Source organism: Leopardus geoffroyi, chromosome D2, assembly GCF_018350155.1.
Source record: "Leopardus geoffroyi isolate Oge1 chromosome D2, O.geoffroyi_Oge1_pat1.0, whole genome shotgun sequence".
Lineage (NCBI taxonomy): Eukaryota > Metazoa > Chordata > Mammalia > Carnivora > Felidae > Leopardus > Leopardus geoffroyi.
The window spans coordinates 53,096,747-53,111,635 of NC_059334.1; the positions used below are offsets into that span (position 1 = coordinate 53,096,747).

The 14,889-nt window shown below is 37.7% G+C and overlaps 1 protein-coding gene and 1 long non-coding RNA gene across 2 annotated transcripts in view; one reads left to right on the forward strand and one right to left on the reverse strand.

Annotated features, from left to right (window-relative positions):
• Positions 1 to 7,920, forward strand: part of MARCHF5 (membrane associated ring-CH-type finger 5) — a 57,096-nt gene extending 49,176 nt beyond the window's left edge. The window contains exons 4-6 of the mRNA XM_045438216.1: positions 3,525 to 3,708; positions 3,840 to 4,006; positions 4,990 to 7,920. Coding sequence (XP_045294172.1) covers positions 3,525 to 3,708; positions 3,840 to 4,006; positions 4,990 to 5,106 — 468 coding nt within the window. The 3' untranslated portion in view covers positions 5,107 to 7,920. The remainder of the gene's footprint in view (positions 1 to 3,524; positions 3,709 to 3,839; positions 4,007 to 4,989) is intronic.
• The window catches only part of LOC123576826, a 44,856-nt gene that overhangs the window by 2,435 nt on the left and 27,532 nt on the right, over positions 1 to 14,889 (reverse strand). The window lies entirely within an intron of this gene.

The following is a 14,889-nucleotide window of genomic DNA, read 5'->3' on the forward strand; positions in this document are numbered from 1 at the left end:
TGTTCCTGATGATACACAAGGTATGCTGGGTTTGTTTTGACCAAAGTTAAATCAGCCCCATTGCTTTACTCAGTCCTCATTTACTGCCCTTGAGTCTGATTATAGTAGCAGGGGGTATACTATAGTTATACTATTGTTTCCATTTTAGCATTTATATTTGCATGCTTGTTTAATTTGTCTCTCTCCTCTCCAAAAGACATCTGTTTAGCTCACCATTTTATCCGCAACACCTAGGCCTATTTCTGGCACACAGTCAGTATTCAGTTGAATGAATGCATGCAGGTATGCGTGCATGGTGAGCCCAGCTTGAGTATAAAGCATCTCTGTCGACTTTAGGTATAAGAAATTGGGCAGTGGGCCTTTTGCTCAGTTTGCCCTATTTCCTTTTTTGTTTCCTCACTCTGAGATACCTGGTTGTAAGGTTTTTACCGCTACCCATGAGAAATAAACTGTGCCTTACTATAGTCTCTACCTGAATATTCACTCTGCTTTATATTTCTAAACCCCAAATTTTAAAAAGAATAGCATAACCCACAAAAGGGATTTTTCAGATTTCTGAATTTATTTGCTAGCACTTTGAGAATATTTAAATCACATTTAGTTGTAACTTTATATGTGATCATTAAACTGAAAATAATAGAATGAGGGGCACCTGGGTGGCTCAGTTGGTTTAGCCTCCGACTTCGGCTCAGGTCATGGTCTCACAGCTGGTGGGTTCAAGCCCCTTGTCCGACTCTGTGCTGACAGCTCAGAGTCTGGAGCCTGCTTCAGATTCTGTGTCTGCCTCTCTTTCTGAACCTCCCCCACTTGTGCTCTCTCTCCAAGATAAATATTAAAAAAGAAAAAAAATGACATAAAAATGAAATATTCCTCAAAAAGCATAGGTAAATACACAGTCTCTGGGCTAATCCACATTTGTCCCCAGTATGGGATTAGGGTTTACGAAATACGGTGTACCCTTGAACAACATGGGGATTAGGGGCACTGACAAATCAAGAAAAGTTATATATAAGTGGACCAGTTATATACAAAACTCATGTTGTTCAAGGATGAACTGTATTGTGACTCTTTCACTTTAGGGCAACTCAGAACAGTCATCCTTCACATACAAGGTGTCAAGTTTCTACAAGGAGACACAGAAGAATATTAGATACCTATACCTGGTTTTTGGCCACTGAGAAGAGGCTGGCCTCCTGCCCTTTAATATTACACTGTGGTTAGATAATGAAGTACAAACCTGGACTACATCCCTAGCTCAGATTTTAAAGCATCCATTTTGGTGCTCTCCATGTACGTATAAAATATTTTTACCTGGATTGAATGTGTTGTCTAGAATTTCAATTTGTTCTTACCATTCTCAGCTTGACCTTATTTCACACGTCCTTGTAGTAGTGAAAAATTTGCTATGTAGTAGTAAAAAAATTTGCTATGATAGTTGACATGAAGAGCATCTCGTTTTTGAAAAAAAAAATCCCATTTACTTTTTCATGAGCTTGTTTCCTGAGTGTACCTGGCACTTTTAGTTTTCCCTGCCTTCTTTCTTTCCTTCCCTCCTTGCCTATCCTTCCTTCCTTTTACCTCCTCGCTTTCAAAGAGACAGTTTCTTCCCAGTCCTCTCTTCATGGCTTACTCCTCAAGTGTGATCAGAAAAACTATTTGGAGTTTTTATAGTAGTGTCTTCCTAGCAAGCTGTCCTCACTGATACCTGGGTGGGCTAAAAGCCCAAGATTCTGAAATTGTCCTCTTCTGTCATAACTGCCAAAAATAATCCTTCAGAGAAATAGGTTTAATTTGGAAGCGATTGGGACTTTGGCTAAAGGGAAGATCATTTGAGACGTTTGAAAGAGAATTTTCAGGGAAGTTCTCCAGTTACAACTAAGAAGCTCACCAATAAAATGGAGATGAGAGAAGTATAAGGCCAAGATGGAGTAAAAAGAATTTTCCTGGGAGGGGAATATATGGAGATTCACAAGTAAGAATCATATCCTGGGGTGCCTGGGTGGCTCATTTAATTGAGTGACCAACTCTTGGTTTCAGCTCAGGTCATGATCTCACGGTTCATAGGTTCAAACCCTGAGCTGGGCTCTGAGCTAATAGCACAGAGCTTGCTTGGGATTCTCTCTCTCCCTCTCTCTCTCTCTCTCTGTCCCTCCCTTGTGCTCACTCGCTCTCTCAAAAATAAATAAACATTTTTAAAAAATAATCATATCCTTCTTGCCCTCTGGGATCTAAACCAGTGGAGAAATAACCCTAAGACCCAGATGAGAGGGAAAGGATTGTTTTAGCTTCATTACCCTAGAGTTAGGATACCCTAGGGTTCCTAGATTAGAAAAATGACTGGAACCTGTAGCAAAAACTGCAGTCACTCAAATGTAGATCTTAGAATTGAATTTTAGCAGAGTTTGGTCTGTAGAACAAGCATTTAGCCAGCCAGAAAAATCACTCCATACCAGAGATCACTGAGTATGGAGAAAGAACCAAAGAGAAGTGAGCTTTTGGGCCATCTCCTAAAGGCTGGTTCTGCCCCTTGGTTATGCTTACCCTAGTAGGAAGAGCAGAAAAACAGATGCTCTGCTGGAGGACAAACAGGACCTAGAATTATAGCCCAGTCTAACCATATCAAATAAGAGGAATAAAATAACCAGAAATCCCCTTCCCTCTATTGAAATGTAATCAGTGTGGGTCAACCTTTTTTTTTAATTTACATCCAAATTAGTAGGGCAACAATGATTTCAGGAGTAGATTCCTTAACGCCCCTTACCCATTTAGCCCATCCTGCCTCCCACAGCCCCTCCAGTAACCTTCTGTTTGTTCTCCATATTTAAGAGTCTCTTATGTTTTGTCTCCCTCCCTCCCTTGTGTTCATCTGTATCTTAAAGTCCTCATGAGTGAAGTCATATGATACTTGTCTTTCAATACCCTTTAGTTCCATCCACATAGTTGCAAATGGCAAGATTTCATTCTTTATGATTGCCGAGTAATACTCCATTAGTATATATATATATATATATATACCACATATTTATCCCTTCATCCATCAATGGACATTGGGCTCTTTCCATACTTTGGCTATTGTTGATAGTGCTGCTATGAACATTGGGGTGCATGTGCCCTCAACCATTTTTTTTTTTTCAATATTTATTTTTGAGAGAGAGTATGAGCAGGGGAGGAGGCAGAGCATCCAAAACAGGCTCCACATTGACAGCAAGAAGCCCAACATGGGGCTCAAACCCTCAAACCACAAGATCATGACTTGAGCTGATGTTGGATGCTTAACCGACTGAGCCACCCAGGCACCCCACTGTTTTTTAAAGCTTTTATTCCAATATAATATGAAGGAGCTTTTTTTCCTTTGAATGAGAGACACATAAATAAATCAGGACTGATAACTTTCTGACTTATTTTTAAAACTTTTTATATTTTTATTTCAAAATTTACCATTTCCTCTAAAATGAATTCAGCTCAAGCATGCAGCCTTTCATTAGATAAGGAAATGATTCTAGTGAATGCTGTTTGTTTCACAGGTTGTAGGCCATAAAGAAGGTCTGGATGTTATGGAAAGAGCTGATCCTTTATTCCTTTTAATTGGACTTCCTACTATTCCTGTCATGCTGATATTAGGCAAGATGATTCGCTGGGAAGACTACGTGCTTAGACTATGGCGCAAATACTCAAACAAACTACAAATTTTGAACAGTATATTTCCAGGTAAGGCCCTGAATTGTGGTTATAATGAGCACACCAGATTAACCTTGTGGAAGAATCTTAACATGTGAAGATATTTTAGCTATTGTGATTTATTAGCACTAATACCTCCATTTCTTTTTTCCCCCCAACAGGGATTGGTTGTCCTGTTCCTCGAATTCCAGCTGAGGCTAATCCTTTAGCAGATCACGTCTCTGCTACCCGAATTTTGTGTGGAGCCCTTGTCTTTCCTACTATTGCAACAATAGTTGGTAAACTGATGTTCAGTAGTGTTAACTCTAATTTACAAAGGACGATCTTGGTAAGATGGTTTTAATACTACCTTTTTTTTTTTTTTTCCAAGTGACTATACAAAAGAGAAGGAACTGTGTTTAAAAAAAAAAACAAAACAGTGGGACTTCATAACTACTCATTCTGTGGCTTCTGTGCCTTGAGGTTCTATTTGATCCCCACTGTTATCCAATAGCAAGAAAGAGGGGAAGATCCTTTGCATTACTTCTGGCCTTCCGGAACTATGCTGCAGGTGATGTCTCTCCTAGAATAGGCATGAATTATCACACCCATCCTTGCCAACAAGATTTTGGTGAATAGCTTCAGCTCTAGGATCAGACTGCCTGGTTCATATCCTATCACAGATACTGCCTTGCTGAGAAACCTAAATCAAATTTCTTCACTTCTCTGTGCCTGTAAAATGAAGATCATATTGGTAGCTACATCAAGGTTATGTGGTGGATTAAATAGTTCATTTGAAGTGCTAGCACATAATATGCCCTTGTGTTGTTTGCTATCATTGTTATTCCTCCCACTTCCCTTCTCTGATAGCAGCCTGCACATGTGCCCAAGCCTTCTCCCTGCTATATCAGAATGGACATCAAGCTAAGTGGAGAGAAGATTACCTCAATAGGAGAACAGGGAAGGGGGCACCTGAGTGGGTCAGTCATTTGAGCGTCTCCGACTCTTGATTTCGGCTCAGGTCATGATCTCACAGTTCGTAGGATCAAGCCCACATCAGGCTCTGCACTGGCAGCACAGAGCCTGCTTGATTTTCTCTCTTGCTCTCAAAATAAATAAATATTAAAAAAAAAAAAAAAAAAAAAACAGGGAAGGTATCTCTGTTGGGTATAGTGATCCTGCCTGTCTTACCCCCTAAGTAGAAAAGAGAACTGTCTCATTTGCGTTCATCTGAATTAGCAGCAATGGCTATGTCTTTTCTGATCTAAGTAAAATTATGTTATTATGTTTCTCTAAATCTGCATTATAAAAAGCTTTTTATTTTTATTTTAGGGTGGAATTGCTTTTGTTGCCATAAAAGGAGCATTCAAGGTTTACTTCAAACAACAGCAATATTTACGTCAGGCACACCGCAAAATTCTAAATTATCCAGAGCAAGAAGAAGCATAAAACTGTGACTTCTAGTTGTTCTGCAGTCCTATCATCCTTATGAGTCTGTTGTGTTGTTGATTCCATCATTAATGCACAGTAGTGGAGACTTATGATAAGCTGCTGCTCATATTTTTAAGAAATAGAATAAAGCACTTAGGGCAGGGGAAATCCTCTCAGTAATCACGGAACCTAAGGTTGTGATTTGTTTTCATTGTTTTGTATGTACTTCTTTTATGGCAGTCATCTGAACCATTATCTTAGCATGGTAGACCTGGGTTTTGTTCATATTTTCTCCAGACAGAAATGTAAAGATCAAACTGTGCAAATATTTAAAAATGCACATGCTGTTTTATTCAAATGCCTCTTTTGTACATGTTCATGTTCAGTGTTTTCTTAGAATCAGCAACTCAATGAAGGTACTATGAGGATTTTTCTCACTGGCATAATTTGATTACATGCTAAACAGGAATATATGTTAATATGAGGAAATGTAAATTAGTTATAAAAAATAACAAACCAAAAATGTATGTAAACATTCAAATGATTATCTGAACAAATGCAATTTTGTTGTGTTTTTCTTAACCCATGTGACGTCCTCCAAAATGTGTAGGGTAAAAATTCACAGGGCTTCCAAATCACTTTTTCACTATTAAATTTTATTTATATAATGTCGACATCTCATAGCTCATAATGTAATTTTGACTCATGTAGTCGTGTGTGTGTGTGTGTGTGTGTGTGCGCGTGCATGCATGTAAGAGAGAGAAAGGGAGAGAGTCGTCAGGTCCTTCAATCACTGGAGTACAGTTTTTAAATCCATATTTCTAGAAATTAGAGCTGCCAGTTTATAGTAGTTTGAGCACAGAGAACGGTTTGCAAAAAAAAAATCAATAAAGTTATTTTACTCTTCTCTTTCATTGATTCAGTTATTCAGGTATTTGTTGATCACCTCCTATTTGCCCAGGCATTGTACAAAGTGCTGTGGGATACAGTGGTGAGCAAGACAGATTTGGTTTCTGCTTTTATGCAGTTTACCATCTAGTTTCAACAGATAGAAAACCAGCAGTGAGTAAACCAAGGTGAGGTTTACTTGAGCTCTTTGTTTTTATATCAGTCAGCAAGAAGATCATTATGAAAACAAGAAGTCTTGAGTAAATATTGAGGTTATTGTTTTTTGGCTTAAGTCCATTTATTAAATCCAATACTAATGTTTTTAGATTTTAATTGCTTGTCGTGTTGATGAGGCTAGCACCTTAATTACTGTTTAACTAGTTTTTATGTTCATTTTTAAAAAAGCAATTATTTATTTTAAGCCATTTTTAATAGTGGCCCTTTTAATGTTGTTCAATCTGAATGGTCTTGCAGTTATTTTCATTAACTAAAATTTTTAAAAGATAGTTCCAAAAACCCTATTTATTTTCTTGTTCACAGTATATAATGCATGACAGTAATAAACGTTTCCCTTACTGATACATGGCCACTTCTCTTTAGGAGTGTAGCAAATATAGATTGAGCTATGTTAGATTGCAATAATGTATGTTAACTTTAGTAATTTAAGACTGGTACCTTTCTATAGTATGAATGTCTTAATCCTGTCTTATAAAGTTTATGTGAATGGCTGTTGAACATTCAGAGTTGTAATTATTTTGGGAGGAAGGGAATATTTGACTGACAGTGAGCCTTATTAAGAACACTGCTGCAGTTGTAAAGGGGAAATATAAAATCTATGAGTATATATAAAAATAACTTAGATTATATTGCTGTAATTATAAAATATATTGGCTTTTCTTTAATTTTCAATATAAGAAGACATAGTAGGTATTTCCTGCATAATTTTGTTATATAGAACAGCTTTTAGGCAACCTTTAATAAAATTATACAAGCACACTGTTCCCCAGTTACTACTTTCATGCCGAAGATGGAGGGGGGGGGGGGGGGGAGTAGCTGCTTTTGCGTTTATTGGCATCAGGGTTCTTGAGGGCCGAGGAAACAACTCTAATCCTTTGGGGGCAGCAGGGAGGGTTTTCTAGAGCTATGGGGAGGGAATTGCAAGTGCCTGGGGACCAGAGTGGCCTCTAGCCCTGGAATTGAAGACTTTTAAATCCCAAAAACCTTCGCTCAGAAAGTTCTGTGTACCAGTCTTCAGAAAGGTGGCTTGCACCACCATGAACAATAGAAGAGCATGGGCTGACTAAAGTTAGATGGACCTGGGTTCCAATTCTGATTCTGCTTTTAATAACTGGATGTATACCTTGGCCAAGTGGCTTTCTCTCAGCTACAGTTTTCTTCATCTCTGAAATGCAAGTAATCTATCTCAGAAGACCATTTCTAGGATTAACTGAGAAATTAAAGGAATAGAGGCACTTTAGGCTCGAAATAGCCCCTACAGAGCAGTAGCTGTTTCTTAATTGTTAGTCTGTTCGTGCTCTATGAAAAGGGAAAGGAGAGGTAAGAATGGTGTTAGGGGACAGATTAACGGGATGTTACAGACTTTTGGGATGGGTGGATATATTTTGTGTTTTCCTGTTTAATTTCACATTGCTTTACTGTGTTATTTCTATAAACTTTAATGTTTTAAACCTCTTTTATAAAATTCAGTGACAACTAGTAGAATTCTCTTCTTTGCAGAAGTTAACTTATCTCCAAAGTGGCCGAAAATATTGTTCCTCATTACATGATTATCAAATGACTGTGAAGAATATAAAATTAAACTTAGTGACTTAATTAGTCACTGCCTTGCTAACTGTGCTGTAATTTTTTTAAACGTCTTGTTTTTAATATAGCAGACTATCTCAATACTGGCTGGATTAGGTTAAATAAAGAATTTTTATGTTCCCTAGGTGTACTTTGTCTGTTGCACAACTCCAAAAATGTTAATTCTGCACCTATATAGTTGGGTTTTTTTATCCTAGTTACCAAGATGTTAGTGAGACTTTTAGTAAAAATAATCTGAATTTTTAAAAACTGAAGAGGTATTGTCTTAATTTTGCAAGTAAGCTAGCCCAAATTCCAACTACATTCTGATTTTTAAAATATATACCCCCTCAGCCACTTGCACTATGATTAGACAAGCAACCACACAAGAACTGTGGGTGGTCTCATGCTGCAGGGTATCTTAAAGTGTATTCAAGTGGGCTGGGGATACGTTAAAAAAGTTGCTTCCTCTGAGATACTAAGAATTTAAGTTTCTGAAGGTTAGAATCTTCTAGAATGAGTACATCAAATAAAGGCCCTTCCCATCCATGGAGATTTTTTTTCCTAGGTTATTTCATTGCCCCCATCTGAGAGACTAGCAAAAGAGAAACGACAGACAGTCCCAGATACATATTCTGATATTTGTGTGGCAAGTTACTTTAAGATCATAAAACCTATCCCTGGTTATTAGAATTAAGTGAGGTAACATTCTACAACAGTTTGATATACAGAGAAACAATCTGTGCCAATTTAAGTAGAGGTTGGTTTGCCCATAACCTTCCTTTGGTCTCCTGGGATCTCAGCGTTGCCTCTCCTCTGACCTGCCACCCCATACACCCATTAGAAATGGCAGAGTGATAAAATGTCTTGTTTAACTGCCTTCCTGGAACAAAGATTCTGAGCAAAGGGAAGAGAAAGGGTTTGCAACTGAATGTCTGTAGAAGCTTTGGACAGGCAGCAGAGGTTAGGCTGTCATTCTGGTCAACCCCATGTGGATTTAAGCCTCTTCCTGGTAACAGCCTGTTAAGGTTACCGTATGTCTGCAATATATACTACACTTAACCAGGTGTTTGTTGAATTCCTCTATGCTCCAAACATTCTCAGGTCCTGGGGTAAAATGGAGAATAAGCCTACTTTGAGATACTTAATTTTTAAGAGTATAATCTAAGACAACTGTGGAATACTTTGAACCCTTAGAAAATGTGCCCTGCTTAAATATGGACTGTCTCTAGCTTAAAATTAGCAAGAAACGATCTATAACAGGAACTAAGAGGTAATATGTTCATGATCCTTCAGTAATACACATTTATCAGTGTATTTGTATGTATCTGTGTATTTACCAATTCAGATAATTGTATACCAAAAATAAGACCTGCAAAAGTGCACAATTTTTAAGTAGAAGTCGAATTTTTGCAAGATGATCACATGTAACACATCAGCCAGGGTGCAGTCAGACAGAAATCACATCAGCTATTTGAACAAGAAAAATGTAATATAAGAAATTGTTAGCTGATACGAAGTAAATGAAGACACCTTTAAAGAAAAGTAGCAGGGGCAAAACAGCTACTGCTTCTAAGCTGAAGGAGGGTAGAAAATAAGGGAACCAGAAATTAGAGAATGTCTCTTTTCCTAAAAGGCTGAGATTCAGACACTTTGAAAAGGGTGCGGCTACCACAGTTGTTTCAAGGGGTGACAGAGGAACTTGCCAGAGGGCAGGTGGGAACTGGTGTGGAGAAGCTGAGTTGGTGGGGATAGAGAGGCTGGAGGACGCAACTAGACATGTACAGGCTGCTGAGCTCCAATGCTTAAAAGGTCATAATGGAGGCTGGAATCTAGAAGGAAGGAGTCTTCCTGACACAATAGCCTTGTGCTGTCACTCCTGTGCCTTCTGTTGAAAAAGCCTAATGTTCCAAAGGAAAAATGTTTACAGGATCCAGTTTCAGAGTCACAAAGTTGGGCAAAGAAGGGTGGATTTGCAACTGAGACAGTAAGTTGGCAATGTACCCAACGCCCCTCTTTGTGCCCCTCCTAGTCAATCTCTGACACTCTGCCCCACCCCTACCACAAGGAAACAATCCTGATATATTTGATTCACAGAAAGGTCCATAAGTGATTTAACAGCATAACATCCAGGATGATAAATGAGCCATTTTCATATATTCTGGCTAGGGTATAAAAATTGTTATGGAAGGCAATTAGTATCTGTTAAGATTACAAATATATGTATTCATTGACTCAGTGGTTCCAATTCCAGGAGTTTATCTTAAGATATATTTGCACTTAAGTACAGCAATATGTCTATGAAGTTATTTGTTGTTTATGGTATATTTAATAACGAGAATGGAATCAAATGTCTTTAAGTATGGAATCGGTTGAATAAATTAGGGAACATCCATAATGGAATACTACAGAGCTATAAAAAAGAATGAAAGCTGTTTACCTACTGATAGGAAGATAGTTCTAATGTATATATTTTTTTAAAAGATGTAGAACAGTGCTTATAATATATTACCACTAGGAGGAAATGGGATGGGAAAATTATATAAACATTTGTTTATTCCTTTAAAAAAATCTTCGGAAGGACACATTAGAAAACGAGTCTATAGAAGATTTGAGAACTGAGAGGATTCAGGCTGAGGTGGAGAGAGAGTCTTTACTGTTACCTTTTATACTTTTTTTCCTAACTATGTAGCTACATTGGGTTTTTTTGTTTTGTTTTTAGTTTATGTATTTTGAGAGAGAGCAAGCACATAAGGGGAAGGGGCAGGGAGGGAGGGAGAGAATCTCAAACAGGCTCTGCACTGTCAACATGGAGTCCAATGCAGGGCTCAAAGTCACAAACGGTGAGATCATGACCTGAGCCAAAGTCGGGCACTTAACTGACTGAGCTACCCAGGCACCCCTGTCGTTACATTATGTTTGAAGTAATTAAGAATTAAATTTTGCCATTGAGGACAGTACTGAAAATCAAATAGGACTTTGTTTCTCTTTGAAGATAATATTTGAGCTGTATGACAATAGTTTCTTCTTTCTAAAGATTGATGTGATTGTTTTTTGAGAAGTAATTTTACGTCTCCCTCAAGTGGATCTTCCTTGGGTATTCAATAAATGCTTATTGGACTGATTTTGCATCCCATAAGATTAATTCTTGATAGAACATTTTGCAACTAGTTTTGTCCAGCAGTGTACACAATGAGTGTGTTTTGACTCAAAGTTATCAGCCCATAAAAATGGATAGAACTTATTAAAGCAGGGAATTAACATATCCTAAAGGCTTAACTACTCATTTCTTGTATTTATGTATTCATTCATTCGTTGAGTCAATATTTCTTGAAAACTTAGTATCTAGGCACAGGAAATTCAGAATTAATAATACTATGGCACAAAAACAGACACTCAGATCAATGGAACAGAATAGAGAACCCAGAAATGGACCCACAAATGTATGGCGAACTAATCTTTGACAAGGCAGGAAAGAATACCCAGTAGAATAAAGAGAGTCTCTTCAGCAAGTGGTGCTGGGAAAACTGGAGAGTGACATGCAGAAAAATGAACCTGGATCACTTTCTTATACGATACACCAAAAACAAACTCAAAATGGATGAAAGACCTAAATGTAAGACAGGAAGCCATCAAAATCCTCGAGGAGAAAACAGGCAAAAACCTCTTTGACCTTGGCCGCAGCAACTTCTTACTCAACACGTCTCTGGAGGCAAGGGAAACAAAAGCAAAAATGAACAATTGGGACTTAATCAAAATAAAAAGTTTCTGCACAGCAAAGGAAACAATCAGCAAAACTAAAAGGCAACCAATGGAATGGGAGAAGATATTTGCAAACAACATATCAGATATGTTTTGGTTGGTATCCAAAATCTATAAAGAGCTTATCAAACTCAACACCCAAAAAACAGATAATCCAGTGAAGAAATGGGCAAAAGACATGAATAGATACTTCTCCAAAGAAGACATCCAGATGGCTCACAGACACATGAAAAAATGCTCAACATCACTCATCATCAGGGAAATACAGATCAAAACCACAATGAGATACCACCTTACACCTGTCAGAATGGCTAACATTAACAACTCAGGCAATGACAGATGTTGGTGAGGATGCAGAGAAAGAGGATCTCTTTTGCATTGTTGGTGGGAATGCAAACTGGTGCAGCCACTCTGGAAAACAGTATGGAGTTTCCTCAAATAACTAAAAATAGAACTACCCTATGACCCAGCAATTGCACTACTAGGTATCTATCCAAAAGATACAGGTATGCTGTTTCAAACGGGCACATGCACCCCTATGTTTATAGCAGCACTATCAACAGTAAACAAAGTATGGAAAGAGCCCAAATGTCCATTGATGGATGAAGGGATAAAGATGCGGTATAGGGGCGCCTGGGTGGCTCAGTCGGTTGAGCTGCCGACTTCGGCTCGGGTCATGATCTCGCGGTCCATGAGTTCGAGCCCCGCGTCGGGGTCTGTGCTGACAGCTCAGAGCCTGGAGCCTGTTTCAGATTCTGTGTCTCCCTCTCTCTGACCCTCCCCCGTTCATGCTCTGTCTCTCTCTGTCTCAAAAACAAATACATGTTAAAAAAAATAAAATAAAATAAAAAGATGCGGTATATATACAATGAAGTATTACTCAGCAACCAAAATGAATGAAATCTTGCCATTTGCAAGTATGTGGATGGAACTAGAGTGTATTATGTTAAGCGAAATTAGCCAATCAGAGAAAGACAAATATCATATGACTTCATTCAGATGAGGACACTAAGACACAGAACAAATGAACACAAGGGAAGGGAAGCAAAAATAATATAAAAACAGGGAGGTGGACAAAACATAAGAGACTCTCAAATATGGAGAACAGAGGATTACTGGAGGGGTTGTGGGAGGGGGATGGGCTAAATGGGTAAGATGCATTAAGGAATCCACTCCTGAAATCATTGTTGCACTATATGCTAACTTGGATATAAATTTTTAAAAATAAAGAATTAACAATACTGATGACTATTGTAGTATCCAACATTTATTGCTTACTATATGCCAGGCACTGATCTAGATATGAGTATTAACTCATTTAATCTTCATAACAACCCAAATATACTGTTTTTATATCATAACTTATACTACAAATGAGGCAACTGAGGTAACCCTGTTTTGGATATTGTTTTTTAAGTTAATTACCCCGGGTTACATTTCCTCTACCCTCATAGAACTCACAGTCTAGTAGAGAGGACAGAAAGGAAAACATAAATCCCAATACAGAGTAAAAAGTGTAATGACAAGAGTTACAGAGATAGCAAGGAAGTGGAGCTTCTTAAAGGTGGATCCTGGAATATAAATATGAGCTTGACAGATGGGAAGAAAGGGACATAGACACAGTGTCTTGAGAAAAATTCTGAAAAAGGAGAGTAGTATTGACATTCCAGCATCATAAGCTCAAATACATGAAAAAGGGAACCTTTAAACCTTAGGTTCTGTCATATAAATGAATAAAACATTGGAAAGACCGGAAGTCCTAAAACAGATGACCCAAATATAAATGGGTATTTTGTATATGAAAAAGGTAGCATGTAAATCAGTAAAAATGAAGACGGATTAATCAGGATATGGTCTTGGAACAACTGGTAGCCATCTGGAAATTCCCTTTACCAAAATAAACTCCAGATGGAACAAAAATTTAAACATGAAAAATTTAACCATTAAAATACAACGAATGGGAGAAAATATTTTTTCTCATATCTGATAAAGGACTTGTATCAAAAAAACACAAATAACTCTTATAACTCAATGATAAGAGAACAACTCAATTAAAATTGGGCAAAAGATCTGAACATACCCCTCACTAAAGAAAACATACAGATGGCATATATATATCAGGGAATTACAAATTAAAATAACAATGAGATATCACTACACACCTTCAGGATGGTTAAAATCCAAAACACTGACAGTTATCAAATGCTGGTAAAAACGTGAAACAAGAGGAACTCTCACTTATTCTGGTAGAAATGCAAAATGGTATAGTTACTTTGGAGGTTAGGTAGTTTGTGACAAAGCTCAACCGTTTTCCCACGTCATCCAACAGTCACACTCATGGCTATTTACTCACATGAATTGAAAACATGTCCACACAAAAACCTGCGTACAAGTGTTTATAGCAGCTTATCCATATTTGTCAAACACTGGAAACAGCCAAGATATCCTTCGAGTTGAAGGGATAATCTGTGGTACCTGCATACAGTGGATTATTATCCAGCAAGGAGAGGGAAATGAGCTATAAAGCCACAAAAAAGACATGGAGGAACCCTAAATGCACATTGCGAAGTAAAAAACTAGTCTGGAAAAGCTGTGTGATTTCAACTACACAGCATTCTGGAAAAGACAAAACTATGGAGACAAAATTTAAAAATCAGTTGTTTCCAGGGGCTGTAGCAGGAGGTAGCAGGTAAGGATAACAAACAGGTGAAGTACAAGTATTTTAAGGCAGTGAAAATATTCTATATGCACTGTTAATAGTAACTACATGATATTATACATTACTCCAAATCTGTAGAATTGCATAACACAAAGAATGAACCTTAATGTAAATTACAGATTTAGTTAACAATAATGTATCACTATTGCTTAATTCACTGTAACAAATGTAACAAACTAATGCAAGCTGTTAATAATAAGGGAAACTAGGTGGGTGGGGTAGAACTGTTTTGTACCATATGCTCAATTTTTCTGTAAATCTAAAACTGTTCTTAAATAAAATATACTAATGTAAAAATTTTTCATACTACATGAAAACATACAAGAATTGTTTTTTAAGATTTCATTTTTTTAACGTTTTATTTTTTTTTTATTTTTTTATTTTTTTAAAAATTTTTTTTCAACGTTTATTTATTTTTGGGACAGAGAGAGACAGAGCATGAACGGGGGAGGGGCAGAGAGAGAGGGAGACACAGAATCGGAAACAGGCTCCAGGCTCTGAGCCATCAGCCCAGAGCCCGACGCGGGGCTGGAACTCCCGGACCGCGAGATCGTGACCTGGCTGAAGTCGGACGCTTAACCGACTGCGCCACCCAGGCGCCCCTTTAACGTTTTATTTTTTGAGAGACA